General features: G+C 45.5%; 1 protein-coding gene across 1 annotated transcript; it reads right to left on the bottom strand.

Moving 5' to 3' along the window:
* Window positions 1-4,584: 4,584 nt before the first annotated feature.
* Window positions 4,585-16,272, bottom strand: LOC113405239 (laccase domain-containing protein 1-like). Its single transcript, XM_026646487.1, has 6 exons — window positions 15,998-16,272; window positions 10,931-11,555; window positions 8,183-8,364; window positions 7,438-7,603; window positions 5,556-5,781; window positions 4,585-4,893 (listed from the first exon to the last, which is right to left on the bottom strand). The coding sequence occupies exons 2-6, from the start codon at window positions 11,502-11,504 to the stop codon at window positions 4,719-4,721; spliced, it is 1,323 nt and encodes a 440-aa protein (XP_026502272.1). The 5' UTR covers window positions 11,505-11,555; window positions 15,998-16,272; the 3' UTR covers window positions 4,585-4,718.
* Window positions 16,273-17,668: the final 1,396 nt, after the last annotated feature.

A 17,668-nucleotide genomic window follows, 5' to 3' on the forward strand; every position in this document is an offset into this window, starting at 1 on the left:
AAGGTGCCACAAGTCGGATACAGACTAACACGGCTGCTACTCTGAAATATATCTTACTAAGGTACTGATTTTGCTGGAGGGTTCTCTTAAAATTAGTTCATCAGATAGTCAGAAGTAAAGAAAGGGAAACTTCTTGTCCAGCTGTCTGGAAGCAAAGGGCTGTTGTCCCTTTAGTTTAAGGGCTCTCTTCAATTGGGGGAGGTTGTGAAGGGAGAAATGAATGGACAGAAAGGACAGGAAGACTTTGGAAGTAAGTTTTTTTTTTACTATAGTAATTAAAATATGTATTTTAGATAAGGGTGGTCTTTTGAAGAATTTATTTAAAAAAAACATATGTCTGAAGATCCAAGCATTTAAGGCTAAAGATGATTGTGCAAGGATTTTTTAGAGATGTGATTTTAAGCTTAACCAACTCACTAATGAAATATTTTTAAAGCAAATTTTAAACTAAGGTCCTGTAGACCAGTGGTTCCCAAACTTTAACAGCCCGCGAACCCCTTTCACTAAATTGTGAAATCTCGTGAACCCCCTCCTAAAAATGAATATTTTCAGGGATTTAAGTTTAAATTTCCTCAGTGTGATGGATGCCCCAATTCCTGGGCCCCGGAATCTATGAACCTCTGAAAAATATTTTTAATTGAAACTTTTTTTAACGAACATAGAAAAACCAGAAACCAAAGATGTTTCTGTAAAATGTTTTTTTGGCTTTTGTTTAAAAAAAATGGTTTAGAATAAAAATAAATTCATTTTTGGTTTTCAAAAATCAGAAAAATGTTTCAGTTTTTGAAAATGGACCATTTTTCCGTTTCAGTTTTTTGTAAATTTTTCTTGGGGAATTTTGAAAAATGTGAAAAAAATTCAAAACTTTCTGTGAAAAATGCTTGGTATTTTTCACCCACCTCTAGTTTCGGGTGAGGTTGTGGCTGGTGGTAACAAGGAGGGCTGTGGTTCTGGCTTTAGATGAGATTTGGCAAATTCCTGGGGCTCGGGCTGGGGTTCGGGCTGCCGGCTCGCCCGCTGACGGGGGCGGGGCTCAGGCTGCCAGCCCCTACTGCCCGGCCCCGCTCTCCCTGGGGCTCGGGCTGCCAGCCCCACGCAGAGCGCTGGGGTTCAGGCTGCCGGCTCCCCCGCTGACGGGGGCAGGGCTCGGGCTGCTGGCCCCAATTGCCCGGCCCCGCTCTCCCTGGGGCTCGGGCTGCCGGCTCCCCGGCTGACAGGGGAGGGCTCGGGCTGCCGGCTCCCCCGCTGACAGGGGAGGGCTCGGGCTGCCTGCTCAAACTGCCCGGCCCCGCTCTCCCTGAGGCTCGGGCTGTCTGCCCTGCAACTGGGTCCCAGCAGAGTCCTCTGGCCGCCATTAATGAAATTTTTCTCGCGAACCCCCTGAAATGTCCTGCGAACCCCCAGGGGTTCGCGAACCCCACTTTGGGAACCACTGCTGTAGACTGACATGTCATGAGTAAATATTACAGTAATGCACAATTGTTTTTGTCAGTACATTCAGAAACTGACAGTATATACCTGGGGGTTGGCAAATGCCTGTTAAATGGCTTCATTACCCCTTGAATGGCTCTTTAACAGTTTCAGTGTTGTGCTAATAGGTCTGGCAGGCTGGAGGCTTTTTCTCTTTTAACTACTAGATCCTCCTCCCAGGAAGACTCGGAGCCTGGCTGCAAGAAGGGTCAGAACAGGGATAGGAAATCAGGCGGGTGGACACTAAGACTCAGTGATGCCCCAAATGTTCAGGTGCCCTACCCAGCTGCCTATGTCTAGGACAGCCCTGGGCGCCCCCAAACACTTGGTACCCTAGGCGACCACCTAGATCGCCTAGTGGTTGCACCAGCCCTGAGCATAAGAAGGGTGCATTGTTAGATTTTACTAGCAGAACAGATAATGGGGTTAAAACAGGTTTCCTTCTGATGTAACTAGGTTCTTGAGTTTAGATCAAGCAGAGAAGATAGTGTCTAGAGTAATCTCAAGCTGGTAAGAAACATTGGCTACTAAGACCAAGCAGTATGGGAGAATAAGAAAGTTTCTGAGCTTTATTGTGGTCTACCTAGCCACATCCCACCCGAACAACAGAACTATGCTCTATGTTTACTAGAGCTATGGTTGCAGATTTTATCTACCTCAGGGACTGCTGCCGAAAGCAGTTGTTGGTTTAATATAATAGACACCCATCCAGGCCAGGTCTCATTGCCATATCACAAGAGCAGGGTGGCAAGTTTGTAGAAATTTTGGTGGTGTCCAGAACCCGCCCGGCCCAACTCTGCCCACCCCAAACTCCGCCCCCCACCTGCCTAAGGCTCTGGGAGGGGGGTTGGGTGGGGGGAAGAAGTCTGGGGTGCAGGTCCTGGGCTGGGGATTAGGGTGCAGGAGGGATGCAGGGTAAAGGCTCTGGGATGGAGTTTGGGTGCTGGGTGCAGGCTCCGGGCTGGGGCAGAGGGCGGGTGTGCAGGAGGGGGTGAGGGGTGCATGCTCTGGGAGGGAGTTTGGGGATAGGAGGGGGTGCAGGGGTGAGGGCTGTGGGGCTGAGGATGAGGGGTTCATGATGCAGGAGGGGGCTCAGGGCTGGGGCAGAGGATTAGGGTGCGGGGGGATGAGGGTTGGGGCTGAGGATGAGGGGTTCATGATGCAGGAGGGGGCTTAGGGCTGGGGCAGAGGATTAGGGTGTAGGGGGATGAGGGGTTTGGGGCATTGGAGAGGCTCAGGGCTAGGGCAGAAGGGCAGGGTAAGGGCAGCCTTCCTTGCCATTAGTGGTAGGGGGGCACTAGGACCCTGGGGCAGCAGACAGCAGTTGCTGCCAGGAACAGGGCTCCGCCTAGGAATGTGCTACTCTGGCAGCACAAGCAGGCACGGGAGAGCTGCTTTCTTTTGGGCAGGGATGCGGGGGGGGGGAAGTGGAAGGTTGGCAGGTGGAGGCCGGGACCCGCTCCAGGTAGGGATGCGGTGGGGCAGGGGGGGAGACCTGCGGGGGCCGGGGCCCGCTCCAGGCGGGACCCGCTCCAGGTAGGGATGCGGTGGGGCGGGGGGGAGATATGCGGGGGCCGGGGCCCGCTCCAGGCAGGGCTGGGGGAAAGACCCTGCTCCAAATATTGCTGGAGCAGGGCCCTCGGCCCTGAATATTGCTGGAGCTCGGGCACTACAAAAGAATATAACCCGCCACCTATGCGCAAGAGGAGTTCTCACTTGACCTTCTCCAGCTTTGAACCTCGCTTGAACTGTAAAGGCCTAACTAGGGAAAGAAAGTTAACGGAGATTTTAGATGAATGTATGGAAGCTCGGGATTCCTGCTGGTCAAACTGTATGAGATATAGTGAGACCAAGATGCTGAGAGGAGTCATCAAGCTTACTTTGAATTGTATAAATTTGCAATTCCACTGATTGTTCAGGCCTGAAACTGACCTTGTTCACTAAGGCTTGGTCTACACTAACCCCCCCAAATCGAACTAAGGTACGCAACTTCAGCTACGTGAATAACATAGCTGAAGTTCGAAGTACCTTAGTTCGATCTTACCTCGGTCCACACGCGGCAGGCAGGCTCCCCCGTCGACTCTGCGGTACTCCTCTCGTCTAGCTGGAGTACCGCAGTCGACGGCGAGCACTTCCTGGTTCGACTTATCGCGTCCAGACAAGACGCGATAAGTCGAACCCAGAAGTTCGATCGCTCGCTGCCGAACTACCGGGTAAGTGTAGACATACCCTGAGAAAGGACTTGGTGTCCAGTGAAGATGGCTTAGGAACATTAGTCATCTTAAATTAAAATCCACTGGGAAAAAATAAACAGAAACAAAATCATGAAACTTTGGTTATGTATTTCAAATGATCCCTTTGCAACTTTCATAATGAGCTCAAACATTTCAGACCACCCAGCATACAAGCGGGGGAAGCTGAGAGCCAAGAAATATACAAAATAGAAAAGAAACATCCCCTCTCCAATATGTCCCTCTCCTCTGATTCTGTGTCTCTTAAAATGGCATGCCCACAGCTAGAGCTTGCACTCCTTTTTACTGACTTCTTGGTGCCTGCCAGCTGTCCGATTACTAAGTAGAATGATGCTCTTGGCTGCTCAGTGCACTGGGAAATCAGTGTGAGCAGAAAGGGTGGAGGACTGGGCACATAGAGAGGAAAGAAGGATTTGAAAATACCTCCCCATTGTGTAGATACCGGGGGCTTCAGTGCAGAAGCCCAGCTTCATGAAGTTGGTAGGAAATGACCCGGGATGGAGAGGAGTCGAGGAAATAGCAGCTCTGCACAGCATGCTCTGCTTTCAGGGCAGCACAATCGATGTTGCAGCTTGCACTGAACGCTACTACTGCTCGGAGAGAAGCAGTAACTCTCTTCAGGGCTTTCCCACACTACAGAGGTCTGGGAATATGGGAGGTAGAAAATGGAAGTCAGACAATGGAGCCATGTTGCTGGTATAATTCAGAAAGGTTTGGGGGTGTTGTGCACAGATGGTCTAGTTCCCACAGATCTCCACTTTCCATGAGAACTTCCCCATGCAACCTTGTCTCTGGCTCTTTCATCCGGCTGCTGGTCTCGCCTCCCACAGAGGAACAAGGCATCCCCACAGGTACAAATCCCTTATGATAAGTCCACCTCTTCCTCAGAACTTATCAGGTGAAGGAAAGGGGAGAGGCCTACTATCAGGAGAGTAAGATGTCAGGCAATGCTAACAGTTATTGCCCGGTTACTACCCAAGGATAAGAGACGCTACCTCAGTCTCTGATCGATATGAAGCCAATCTGTGTGCCAAAGTTAGTGCCATCGCGAACGTGAGAGTAAAATGTATCAGGGTGGCATGCTGTGCAGAAAGTGAGACTTTGGTTGTGGTCAGTGACAGAATCATCCTGTATGTTCTGAGGCAGAATCCCTCCAGTCTCTAGAAGAATTCTTAAAGAAAGGAAGAAAAAGAAAAGATGGAACATTTTATCAAATGGCACGTTCCTTAAGCCAGTGTGTTACTGCTATTGCAATAGTGCAAGACAAACTGTGTTAATAGCATTTTTTCTTTAGATTAAAATAAGTGGGTTTGCTCAGTCTTTAGAACACATACTTAAGCTTGAACATGTATATAGAACAAAGAAGCTACTCTTAAGGCATAAAATAGCTGAAATATAGCAACATTTGAAACTAGAAGAGTTGGTTCTGTCCTGACTTGCTATTAGAGGAAACTCCATACTTTGGCAACACATGCAAAGCATAACAAAATTTTGCTTGTAATGTTGTTATCCAGGAAAGCAAAGTTCAGTATATGGTATTGTTGGAGGCAGTGGGGATATTTTTTGTGTCCATCCCACCCAGTTTTTCAAGTGGGATTGAGCGGTACACAAGGTGAGCAAATATCGTCCCTAGGTTCATTCATTAAGGGCTTGATACTGCAATGCTCCCATGAAATTCTGAGGGCCCTCAACTCCTACCCAGCAGGATCACACTCCATATCAGTGACTAACTGGGACTAGAACCTAAATTTCTTCTGATTCAGTCTTTTGTCCTCATCCCTAGGCTGCTTAGCACAACAAACTATAGCATAGAAAAACACACATCAGACTTACCGTGTTGCCCTTCTAATATCAACATAGGGAGTTGGAGATTCAAACTGTCTGACACATTTGGGATCAAGATTGTAAAATTCTTTTGCTGATTCCTGAGGAAGTGTAAAACAGCACGGTCCAACAGATGGGCCCAGCACCACAAGTATATCCTTAACATTACAGCCATATTCTGTTATCATAGCATTTACTGTAGCCATAGCAACTCCTAACAAAGTGCCTTGCCATCCTAGGAAAAAACATAAGGGGAAAAAATCCTGCAAGTTTATTTTTAAATTGAATGGTTACAGAAAATTAATTATTATTAATTATTATTATTAAGAATCTACAAGCCAAATACATGGAGGAATAATTAGCTTTTAGCAAACATTAACAGTCCTCAGAGCATTCTTATGAAGTAGCCGTATTACCATTTTAGAGATGGGGAAACTGAAGAAGAAAGGAACCTTTAATTGCCCAAGGGCAGAGGAAGTCAATATTACAAGTGGGCTTAGAACTCAGGAATGCCTTGCTCCCAGCCCTGATTTTACACCATTCAATTACACCTCACTGTTCACTCTGTGCGGCAATATCTCATGGGTTAAATACTGTAAAAGTTTCTTTACAATCTCACATGACAGCACTGTGGAAAAATATTATTTAAAGAGAAGGGAAAAAACATTTTATATGGGAAAAAAAAAATCTCCATATCTGTGCTACTTGGCTGAAGCAAGTGTAAACTGTGCTGCATGCCAGGATTGTTTGGACTACAAGGAAGAAAACCTAGCTCTGACTCCCTGTACTTTACACAGAGCTCAAGACAGGCTTTGCACAGAACTGAGTGTGCCTTAATGTAGAGGCAAAGGTATTTTGTTTCTTTTTCTCCCCTCCTTTTCTATGACCCCTGGCTACAGTCTGGGCCACAGAATGGTATTTAGGTGTATACAGAGCAAGGTTTAAACCTATTTTTAAATGTTTATCAAAATAATTTGACCTGCTACTGACTTCAGGCATGGATTTGGGGAACGCCAGAAGGATGGACATGGGGGAGAGAATATGTGACTGGTCAGGGACATGGTAGAATACAAGGCATGCGGATTGGAGAGAGGGGATTGGGTGACATGCTACCTGGTCTTGGAATGGGAGGGTGAAGCAGATGGAGGGGGTGCATGGAGAGGGCACAGGAGACTGGCAGAGAATGGACAGGATGGAGCAGCTTGGGGGTCCGGGAAGGGGGGAGCAGGTAACTGAAAGGGGAACATAGAAAGGGACAGAGCATGCACAAACTCTTATACACATTAAACTTTTAACACTTAACATTTTGAGATATAAAAACTTCAACCTCTTAAAATTGTCAACGTGGATAAAAGCTTCCCTTTTATCCTCGCTTCGTTCCCGTCACCACTCACTTCCCCCACGCATAACACACACACACACACACACACACACACACACGGTGTAGCTCCCTACACACATACATCCTTCCTGTATGTATGAAGCCTGCAGAGGGAAGCTCCACTCTGATGGGCCTCCTAAGAGCTGTTAGATCCACGGACCTCTGGCACAATCTGATTGAAATGTTTGATGCTCACACCAAAAACTGGGCAATTCACAAACACAAACCTTGTTAGAAACAGTTAAAGTTGCAAGTGTGTTTGACTGGAATCCAGCTAACTATTACATGCTCTTTAGAAGAGTTCTACATCTTTGAAAAAGAACTATATTAGGAAGCCTAAAAAGGAAGAGTTAAGGGATTCAGCCTGGGATCCTTCACTCACTGGCTCTCACTAAACCCAACCTTACTACTTGATTATTAATCCCGTTTACTATTCAAGGGATCCATTCCCAGTACTCTCCTAGTATTATATTACTTTGATTATGTGAACTGAATACTAGATGCCCTTACCAGAATGAGCAGCTCCACATGCTTTTTTGACAGGATCAGCAAAAAGCACAGGTATGCAGTCAGCGCCGAGAGCGGCTATTGTAACATCTTTCTGATTCGTTACTATTCCATCATAGCTGTCAGGCTGGGGCTTTCCCATAATCCAAACATCACTGGCATGATTGACCTGTCAGTACAAAGACAGATGAAGCACAGTTATAAGGCAGTGAAAAAAAAATTAATTCATACTTTGCTGAATGCCCTTTCTCCAGCTCTCTTGTTCTCACCCTCTTCAGGCCAACCCTTATGTTTAGTACTCCATCCCTCTTCTTGTTCAACAAACAACCACTGTCTTTGCCTTCAGATCCCTTCTTAAAACACACCTCTGGTGTGCAACCACATCCGTCTAAGAAAGAAATGAATTTTTTAAGTAAAAAGATATCTGCACCACTTTGATTTTGGATCTTTATCTGGTCATATATGGTATTATGTCACTGAACTAACTGTATGTTCTATTAGAACAAACTTCTTGGGAGAGGGACTGAATCTTCCTCTCTATATAGTACCAAGCGTGTTGACAGCTATGATGACAGTTTCATCATGTTAAACTGCCACAATAACTGTCTTAAAAAGTTGTCCTACTACTTATAATCTCTTGCTAGGAAGAGAAGACTAATGCACAGTTAAAAAAACCAAAACATTCACTGCTACACAAAGCAAGCTCTGATTAGTTAATATAGGAGTGCACTGCTATCTGATAACATACCTTCACACGGTGAAATGTCTCTGGGTCAAAACCTGCAGCATTAGCTAATCTGCGTAGGTTTTCTTTAACCACAGCCTTTGGATCTCTCCGCTTGGAACTGCTGAAGAGGTTGAAGGAGCTGAGCGTTGGTATATAAGAGATCCCACCTGTCCTTGTGGTGAACCCGTGTAGGAAGATGTGACCTGGTGAAGAGAGAGAGAATTTGTTTGAAACAAATGAGAAACCTGAAAATTATACCAGGTTCTGCCAAATGGAATTGGTATCAGCCAGTCAGACTGTTGGATGGCTGATGCTTATTTAATGATGACATTTAAAAACAAGGATCCCATGCTGCCTTCTTCTTCTGGCGAGCAAGTGAGAAAAACTGTGACTCTTGCCAGGGTAAAGCGTGGAGTGAGTAAGAGCCAGGACAGGGGCATGTTCCCTGTGACCACATTACCCTTGGACTCCACAGAGCTCCAGGTCACGGGATGTGAGTCAGCAGGCTCTCTGCTAGATCTAATATTACCCTCTTCCAACTTCCAGGGCAAACCCAAGCAAATTACTGGTGTCCAAGTCTCTAGCAACTCCTCCTTCTAGGAGCACCTGCAGTGGAGGGGTCCCTGGCACACAGCTCCAACAGGTGAAATACTGTCCAGGAACCACAGAAGCCATGGTGGGGAGCTGAGCAGCAGGGCAGGGGCAAGGGATTTTGGGGCAAATGGCTCTTCCCTCCACTGGAGATCTCTAAAGAACTGCAGGTTTAGGGAGAACCAATCTTCTGCTAGGTGGATATGTGCAGGGAGACCCATTCCTTGTGCTGTAATAAAAATCCATTCCATGACTGCTTCACCCAATCCAGGACTTAGATGCACATATGTGGTGACAATCTGCAGCAGAGGCTGTGGCAGGGGCGTGGCCACGGCCCACACACTTAGCATCCAGGTCCTCCCAAATCTGAGCAGGGGTATAGTGCTGCCACAGCAACCCAGAGCATCACTTGGGCACCTGAAATCCAGGATGGAGCTATGTGCCCGCCCTTCAGAAAGCTATGCTCTGGCAGCTCTGCCTGGCCATTTTCTGAGCCGCTCCATGCACGTGCCCAGCTTGCCAGGTGAAGTCCTATGTCTGGGGACACCAGGGCTAGGAAGAGGGTGTAGCGTTCGGGGAGAAGCTGAGCTAGCACAGTCTGTCATTGCCCGTCCACCCGAAAATTGGGGCCCACCCAAATTTCCACTCCTATCTATGCCACTGGACTGTGGGTGTGTCTACACTACAGACGCCACAGCGACACATCTATGGTGCTGCAGATGTGCTATGGTGACACGAGGAGTTTTTCCATTGTTGTAGTTAATCCACCCCCTCAAGAGCTGCTAGCTAGATCAACAGAAGAATTCTTCCATCAACCTAGCAGTGCCAATATCAGGGCTTAGGTTGGCTTACTTACGTCCTCCACAGGAGTGAATTTTTTGCACCCGTGAGTGATATAGCTAGGTCAGCCTAAGTTTTAGGTGAAGACCATGCTTGTATCTGTGACCTAGATAGCTAAGGAGAATTACAAAGTTTGTGTGTGCATACACCTGACTGACAGTGAGAGACCAGGCACCCTGAATAAAGAATTCCCTGTGCATTCTCTGCAACCAAATCCTCTACCTCCTCTGCCACAAGGGGATGCTGTGCTATAATCTCCTGCCCCCGAAGGAAGAATTCCGGGAAAACTCAAATTGAAAAATCCCTCTTCTCGAGCTGGGAATAATGTACATAAAGAAAAATGAGGAAGCAAGTCTTTGAACCACTACTGTAAGGTATAACTGATTTTCTGACTGGCTAAGGCACGTAGTGGGTGTGTTTTTGAAGATAGTTTCAGCAGTCCATATTTGTTATCTGAACATCCGAACAGATACAGGATATAGCCAGATAGAGATCTTCCAACAATTCAGTTCTTTGATTTGGGGAGTGTCATTCCAAGTAGCCGGAATATAAAGTAAGTAGGTTGTTTTTATCTAAACCGTGAGATGCCCCCCTCCAATAGTGCAGGAAAACACAATATCCAAAGATTTAATTAAATGTAAGGTGTGAGTGCTGGCAGAGCAGGAAACAGGCAACCCCTTGCCCACCCCTTCCTACTCAGAACTTCAACGCACGACACAGCCCTCGTTTGGCTGCTTAGATCCCACAAGCGCTGAGATGGAGAGCAGTTAGATTAAGGGGAGCATTGTGCTCTATGGCTCCACTCAGAGAGGTGTTTGCTTTTTGCTTCTTCCCCATAAGAATGATTGCTACTGACCCCATCAGCTGACACGGTGTCTCTGTTTTCTGCGTCAGCACTAACACTGAACACATAGAATCTTACCCTATGTTGTGCCATTCTTTAAGCCACATTTGCTCCTTCCCAATTTTGGACTGCTTCCCAATTTTGGACTGTGATTTAGGCATCCATTGGGACTGATCTAAGTTATTCAGCAGTGCCACTCAGAATCCCCAGAGTGCTAAAGGCCTACCCCTTTAGGCCCCTTCTATACCCTCTGTGCCTGGACTTACAAGGGCGGGCTGCATAGGACAATCTATGGCTATCTTATCTGATGTCTGCACTGGGGACTTCTCCCCTGGCTGGCTATAGGGATATCACAGCAGCAGAGAGATATTTTGGGGGTGAAAAATTCAGCCCTGAGCCCTCATGTTGCGAACCCCTGAAGTAGAAGAATCTGTAAACTGAAAACTGAATGAAACAGGTTTAAAAAAATCCATAAAATCTGTTTTCCAGTTTACCTGGGATCAAGGAAGATTTTAGAATGGTAAGCTTCCCTTTCAGGTCTGGCAGACTTTCCAAGTATGTCTGAATCTCACTCCTGATGAGTTCCATCTCATGGGCAGGAAGTGTTTGTATGTCGCTCTGAGGTTCAGCTATTTGTTGGAGGTTGTTTCCTTCAAAATCCATCCCAAAATCCTCAAACTGAAACTGGTAAACAGCAGTGAATAGGTGGTCTATAAACACTTCCATTAAGGCTTTCCTTTGTACTGGTAAAATGATTTTAATGATGCTTAAATCCTTTTCATCTAGTTTTTGTTTAATGGTGTACAAGGCAGCAGCTGTACTTGTCTTGCACACAACCTCAATTCCTTTCTTTAGAGTTTGAAAACTGCTGATTACTTTAAGTAACAAATCTTGTTCACTGCTACTTTCGCTTCTCGGAGTTTGGTAGCACATTATGTAAACAAATGGAGCACTGGCAGAGAAGCCTTTTTCAATCCTTTCTAGTGTGCTACATAATAACTTCTGAATGCCATTATTTTGTGAGTTCATTTGTAGACTGAACAGATCAATCAGTACTGCTTCTGCCATCTTCCAGTTGATTTAAGAAGTCCTAAAGGTACCAGATATTGAATAAAATGCCTTCAAAGAAAAAGAGAACATTGTTAGTCTAAATAAGCAAAGTTACAACTTATTATCTGTTGTTTAGTGGTTAGAGGAATTAACATACTGAAAAGTAATGTAATTTCAAATATATTTTCTATTGCATCCAGTGGTCAGAGCAAAAGGTATCTAAAACAGAAGGGAATTGTTCTGCTTGTGTTTAAATCCCCCTACTGCATTCTTTTTGACTTTCTCCAGATCTGAGATGTTAAAAGTATGGCCCACAATATAATCTGGCTTTCACAAATGCATTTTAATGACCTGGGCTCCTTTCCTCCCAAATACAGCTTCTAAGGTGAACTTGAGGTACAGCTCCATGAAGCAGTTGGTGCCTCTTTGTTAATTGTATGCTCTGGAACAGTGGTTCTCAACCAGGGGTTCGGGGCCCCCGGGGGACCACGAGCAGGTTTCAGGAGGTCCATCAGGACGGGCCAGCATTAGACTTGCTGGGGCCCAGGGCAGAAAGCTGAAGCCCCGCCACATGGGGCTGAAGCCCAGGACCCTCAGCCCTGCCATACGGAGCTGAAGCTGAAACCTGAGCAATGTAGCTTTGCAGGGGCCCCTGTGGTATGGGACCCCAGGCAATTGCCCTGCTTGCTACACCCTAACTCCGGCTCTGGCTTTTATATGCAAAAAACTAGTTATTGTGACACAGGCAGACCGTGGAGTTTTTATAGCATGTTCGGTGGGAGGAGGGGGTCAGAAAGAAAAAGGTTGAGAACCCCTGTTCTGGAGGACATTGAAACCTGGCTCCAAATCCACATGACAAATGAAGAACATTCCTGGTTTTCATTGTCACCTTTTTCAAAGCTGGTGTGTCATAGTCCTAGTGGAACTCCCCCTACTGAACACTCACCAAGTGGCTGTGTTTGGATCCCACCATGCTGGATTTGTGTACTCTAAAGCTTTCCTTGATCTGAGTAGGCTCCCAACACTACTCTTTCCTTCACCTCTCTGGCACAATTCTTAGGCACAGGCTCTCTGCCTATTAGCGCTTCATGGAAATGGGACCTCACAGGCCAGCTCCCCTAGATCTCCAAGACCTGTGCTGAGCCCCAAAATATCCCTGTTGCTTAAGCACACCCATTTCCAGAGCTCCAACATTGTGGACACTGTGGTTTACAGTTACCTCTCCAGGAACACATGATAGTTGAAGTACATACTGCACAGACTTTGCAAAAGGGATTCTAAAACAATGACTCTTTACTTTAGGTGGCCGAAGAGATCTAATATTCAGATAAAACAATGAAATATCTACATCCCCTTCCCTGACTCCAGCACTCTTAGGGCTTAGGTCAGAGACTTCTAGGGCAGTGTTTCTCAAACTGGGGTCCCTGGATCCCTGTGGGTCTGCAAGGGTACTCAAGGGGGGCTGCGGGCACCACTGATCAAGACCTCCCCCTCCTTCCCAGCACCTCCTGTATACGGGGAAGAGCTGTTCAGCAATGTGCAGGAGGTGCTGGGAGGGAGGGGGAAGGAGCAGGGACGGGGCAGGCTTGGGGAAGGGGGCGGAATCATGTCCGGGGCTGCTGGCCCTGCTGATCAACTCCTCCCCCTGCCTCCCAGTGCCTCCTGCACACCGTGGAACAGCTGTTCATAGGTGTGCAGGAGGTGCTGGGAGGGAGGGGGAGGAGAGGTGACAGGGCATACTCGGAGGAGGGGCAGAAAGGGGTGGGGAAGAGGAGAGGCAGAGGTGGAGCAGGGGCAAGAAGAGGTGGGGCAGGGTGGGGCCTTGGGGGAAGGGGTAGAGTGGGTGGCAGCACCTGGGGCTGAGCAGGGAGCTTGGGGGGTCAGCAAAAGAATGTAAATAAAAATGGGGGTCCTCAGGTTGCTAAAGCTGCTCTAGGGTATCCAGGATCCTCACCTTTCTGTTCCTGCACAGCATTGCTTTCTGCTTCTGGTCTCTTCCCCCTCTTTCTAAAATGGCTACTGAGAGTCTTTATAAAGTTGCAGTTTCTTCTGTCATGTGACCTTGTCAGATGTTCAAAGTCCACCACCAGGTGATCTATTGCCTGAATACTAGGTTTCCTGGCAGAACCGGGTTTTCTTGGTTTTGCCAACTTCTTTTTTCCAGGTTTTTCCCGTTTGAATAGAAGACTAACCTTCCATTGCTAGCCCTGTGTCATCCCAAAATGGAAGTAAAAAAACAACAGAGAAGCCAGACTAGCCTTACAATCAAAATGAAGTGTGCAGTTTGGTAAAGATACATACAGAGTTCATAATCTGAAACAGGATTCATAAATTGTATGTAGACAGATTCCCCAAATCGTCACAGGGTGTTACAGAGAAACAGTCTGTACTCATTCTGTCTCTCATGGGGACTTCCAGTTTGTTCCTTCTTTATTGTTGTTTCCCTCAAACGGAATTTAATGTCATCCTGACTAAAAGTGCCTGTTTTCTCTTTCGGCGGATAGCAATCGATTTATCCAGGATCGATATATCACGTCTCGTTAAGACGCGATATATCGATCCCTGAATGCGCTCACCGTCGACTCCGGAACTCCACCAGAGCGAGTGGCGGTAGCGCAGTCGACGGGGGAGCCGCGGCCATCGATCCTGCGCCGTCTGGACCCCAGGTAATTCGATCCAAGATACTTCGACTTCAGCTACGCTATTCGCATAGCTGAAGTTGCGTATCTTGGATTGATTCCCCCCCCCCCAGTGTAGACCAGCCCTTTGTGTACAGAATACATAAACAATTTCATTCGTGCTATCAAACGCAGAGGACTTGACTGGTCTACTTGAAATAAGCTAGGACTCATGATCAAAACCTGACAGCTGGTGACAGTGTCTGTCACAGGATTTATGACTCTCAATCTCCCTAGAAGTATTATTACATACAACTGATGATACCTGCTAGGGAAATCTGCTTGCTAATGAAACTGCGTGAGGTAGGTCAAGGCCACAGACCCAACAGGTGTCACCAGAGAACTCAGAACGTAGCTAAAGTTACAAGTGGCAATAATAAGGTGGCAGTTGCAGCAGGCACCTTCCTTGCCCTGCTGCTCCCAATGGAGAGTGCCTGGCCTGTCTGCCTATCAGAAGATCCCAGTTGAATTATAGGTAACATCATACCCCACAAAAGGAAACCTGTCTGGGAGAAGACAGGAAACTGCAACTCCCTCTTACCTCATACAGATGAGATGGGGAGGGCAAGCAGGGGTCACTGACTCCCACATCGTCCCTCCTTCCTAAAGAAAACACCACCCGTGAAATGAGGGAGGGAGGATGCCTGTTGAAGGAGAAATATCTACCAGCACAGTCATTAAGATGTGCGTGTACAGAAAGAAATCCACTAGGGCAATTATGAGACTGTGCACAAATGCACATAATAAAGCTGATTCACTAGTGCATTTGGCCAGTTTTTCATCGTATATCTCCATTGAAATCAATGGTGTTGCACTGGCATTATTTTTATTGCAAATACAACATTTTGTTTACATTAGAGTGGAATTTGATGACTGCTCCTTGAGATATTCACAAAACACTGGGTACTGCTATACAGCACATTGTGTGACAAGCAAAGCAGTATGTTAGGTTCTCTATAATGTATCATGGTTGTTAAAGTTTAAGTATCTTAGCTTGAAAATCCTAATGCTCCATAGAATGTGCAACTGCCAATTCCTTCATCAGAAAAGATTTATTAGAGAGCAGTTCATTGCAGTAAACAGTGAAGGTTTGTAAATTCATGCAGGTTTGAAGACCAAAACTGCAAATTCACTCTCTTCTGCAAACCCTCTGAAACACTCAGTACACAAAGCTGGATAATAAGCAGAACCCATGCCACAGACCCTATCCAAAGAAAAGAAAGGAAGGATAAAATGAAGGGAGGGGAGGATCAAATAGGGAAAAGAGTGGTGGGAACAGCTAGGAAAAGGAAAAGAAGAGAGGGAAAAAAAACATTAAATGAAAAAACACAAGTGGTGGAAAAAAGCCAGGTCAGAATAGAAAAATATCATGACGAAAATTTACCAAAAAATTAAACTGAAATCTGAAAATGAAAATAAACTGAATATATTCCCAGTTTTGGACTAGCAAAGATTGCCACTTTCCCCGCATTGACCTCCTTTGGATCTCATCTATCACTCTTATTTTATTTTTTGAGATGTAAAGAGGTATGTGCAGTTTTGAAAAGAGATAAAAAAGCCAGAAAGTATTTAACATCTTATGTTAGATTACTAAGCGAAGACATGCATCAACTCCAGAAAAAATACAGAGGGTGTTTATAGTTCCACACAACACTTTTAATAAATCACTATATATCAACAAGCGGAAAGCCATCGAAATGCAGAAACCACTCTTAACTTAGGAATATTTATGTGTGTAAAAGAGCCAGAAGTTAGCATTTACAGTTACAAAATACAAAGTATATACAGTTTCCATAAATAAATATAAGCTCAAAGATGTAAGTATTTACTTACAGAGGTGGACAATCCTTTTACAGCTCCCAAGAGAGATCATACAAAATACCGACATACTGTTATGAGCCTTATATATCTGCATAATTGCAAGTCCTGCAGTAGATTTGTGCAAGATGGAAATCCCCTTCCAGGTGAGACGTGAGTGGGGGAAATCCGCCTTTTCTCGGCCTGAGGCCCTGAGCTTATACTGTCACTGTACACAGGAAATCCCAAAGGGTACTCAAAGGCACTAACATGATTAATTCTTAGGGTAATACAAAACCAGGAAGCAGTGTTAACCCTGCCATACCAGTTCTGGGCAGCAGGCAACTCGTTGTAATCATATGTGCATCTGCGAGTGATCAGTTCATGTATATGCAGCTTCACATAGCCTCAGAAATGGCTGGAGCCCAAAATAAGAAAATAAATACACCGAGTGGAGGGAAAGGCAACATAGAAAATAAAGGAGTCCTCTCTGCTATAGCATAACTTCCTGTTCTGCAGAGAGGTTTGGCACTAAATCAAGAAGAGAACAGCCACCAAAAGTTAACTCAAAATTACCGAAAGAGAGAAGGAGCCACAGGAACAGAGATAAGGAAGGATCTGCCTTAGAGGCGCGGAAACACGTGAAATATTTTTAAAAGGCGTCACTAAAAACAGGAAGTGCTTTTTCATTTTCATAGGAGCCAATAATTCCTGTGAGCCCTTCAGAAATTTTTAACTTCACTGGTACATTAGCATGGCCACAAGAATAAACCATTTCCAGCGGTTTGCAGCCAACAATCAGATTGTGTATGGTACCTGAAGAAAAGTACAGAAAATAAAACTACAATAAAAGTAGAAAACACCATGATAACAGCTGGTGAGAGTGCAGCAAAAGAGGCAAACAAAATGTTAAGAAATAAAAAGCCTGGAATACAAAATAATACCAAAAATATTATAGTGACATGATATTAATTGATATTACTTCACCACCTGAAGTATTGTGTTTAGTCTGAAGAGGAGAAGGGTAACAGGGGACATAGTATTATTGTATAAAATAATGAATGGTGTTGGGAAGGAAAATCAGGTCCTCCTATTTATCCTCTTTCATAACCAAAGAACACGGAGAAGCCAATGAAACTGATGTTCTCAGCAATTTACAATGAATGCCATCAAATTTTAAAACTGATTTAAAAAAAATTACATTTTAACACAATGAATTAGTTAAGCTAAGGGACTTGTTACCACAAGGCAACATGGAAACAAAGAGCTTTGCATGATTTTAAAAAAACCACATTTATACATGTAACCCTTCTGCCCATCTAAGTTGGCAGCAACAAGGGCCGGGTTCTGTATCTAGGGGTTCCGTTTCAATAACACAATGCAAAACCGGCTCGAGCCCCCACCCAGTGACCTGGGACAATTACATACCACCCCCCTGGGTACCTCTAAGAGGCAATACTTCCCCTCTCGCAAGCACGGAGTCTGAGTGTAGCAGAAAATGTTTAATAACATGAGGTAAACGACATCAGCATAAAATTGGAAAAACACCACAAACAGGATTCATAACACAAACCATGAGCAAAACCCACCCCAGCAAATTGGGCTGTGTCCTTTCCCTTTGGTTCTTGAATCCAGCAACCCAAAAATCACCCAGAGTCCCCAAAGTCCAACATCCCCAAAGTCTCTTGGGTCCAGCAACCACCCAAA

The sequence above is a fragment of the Terrapene carolina genome, unplaced genomic scaffold, assembly GCF_002925995.2.
Source record: "Terrapene carolina triunguis isolate 2854851 unplaced genomic scaffold, T_m_triunguis-2.0 Scaffold17, whole genome shotgun sequence".
Classification (NCBI taxonomy): Eukaryota; Metazoa; Chordata; order Testudines; family Emydidae; genus Terrapene; species Terrapene triunguis.

Excerpts from the sequence above, each read along its gene's own strand:
- LOC113405239 (XM_026646487.1), bottom strand. The coding sequence starts at position 11,504 with ATGGCAGAAGCAGTACTGATTGATCTGTTCAGTCTACAAATGAACTCA. Across the intron at positions 5,782-7,437 it reads ATGTGGAGCTGCTCATTCTG|GATGGCAAGGCACTTTGTTA; the intron begins GTAAGGGCATCT and ends GTTTTTTCCTAG. Across the intron at positions 4,894-5,555 it reads GATATTAGAAGGGCAACACG|AATTCTTCTAGAGACTGGAG; the intron begins GTAAGTCTGATG and ends CCTTTCTTTAAG.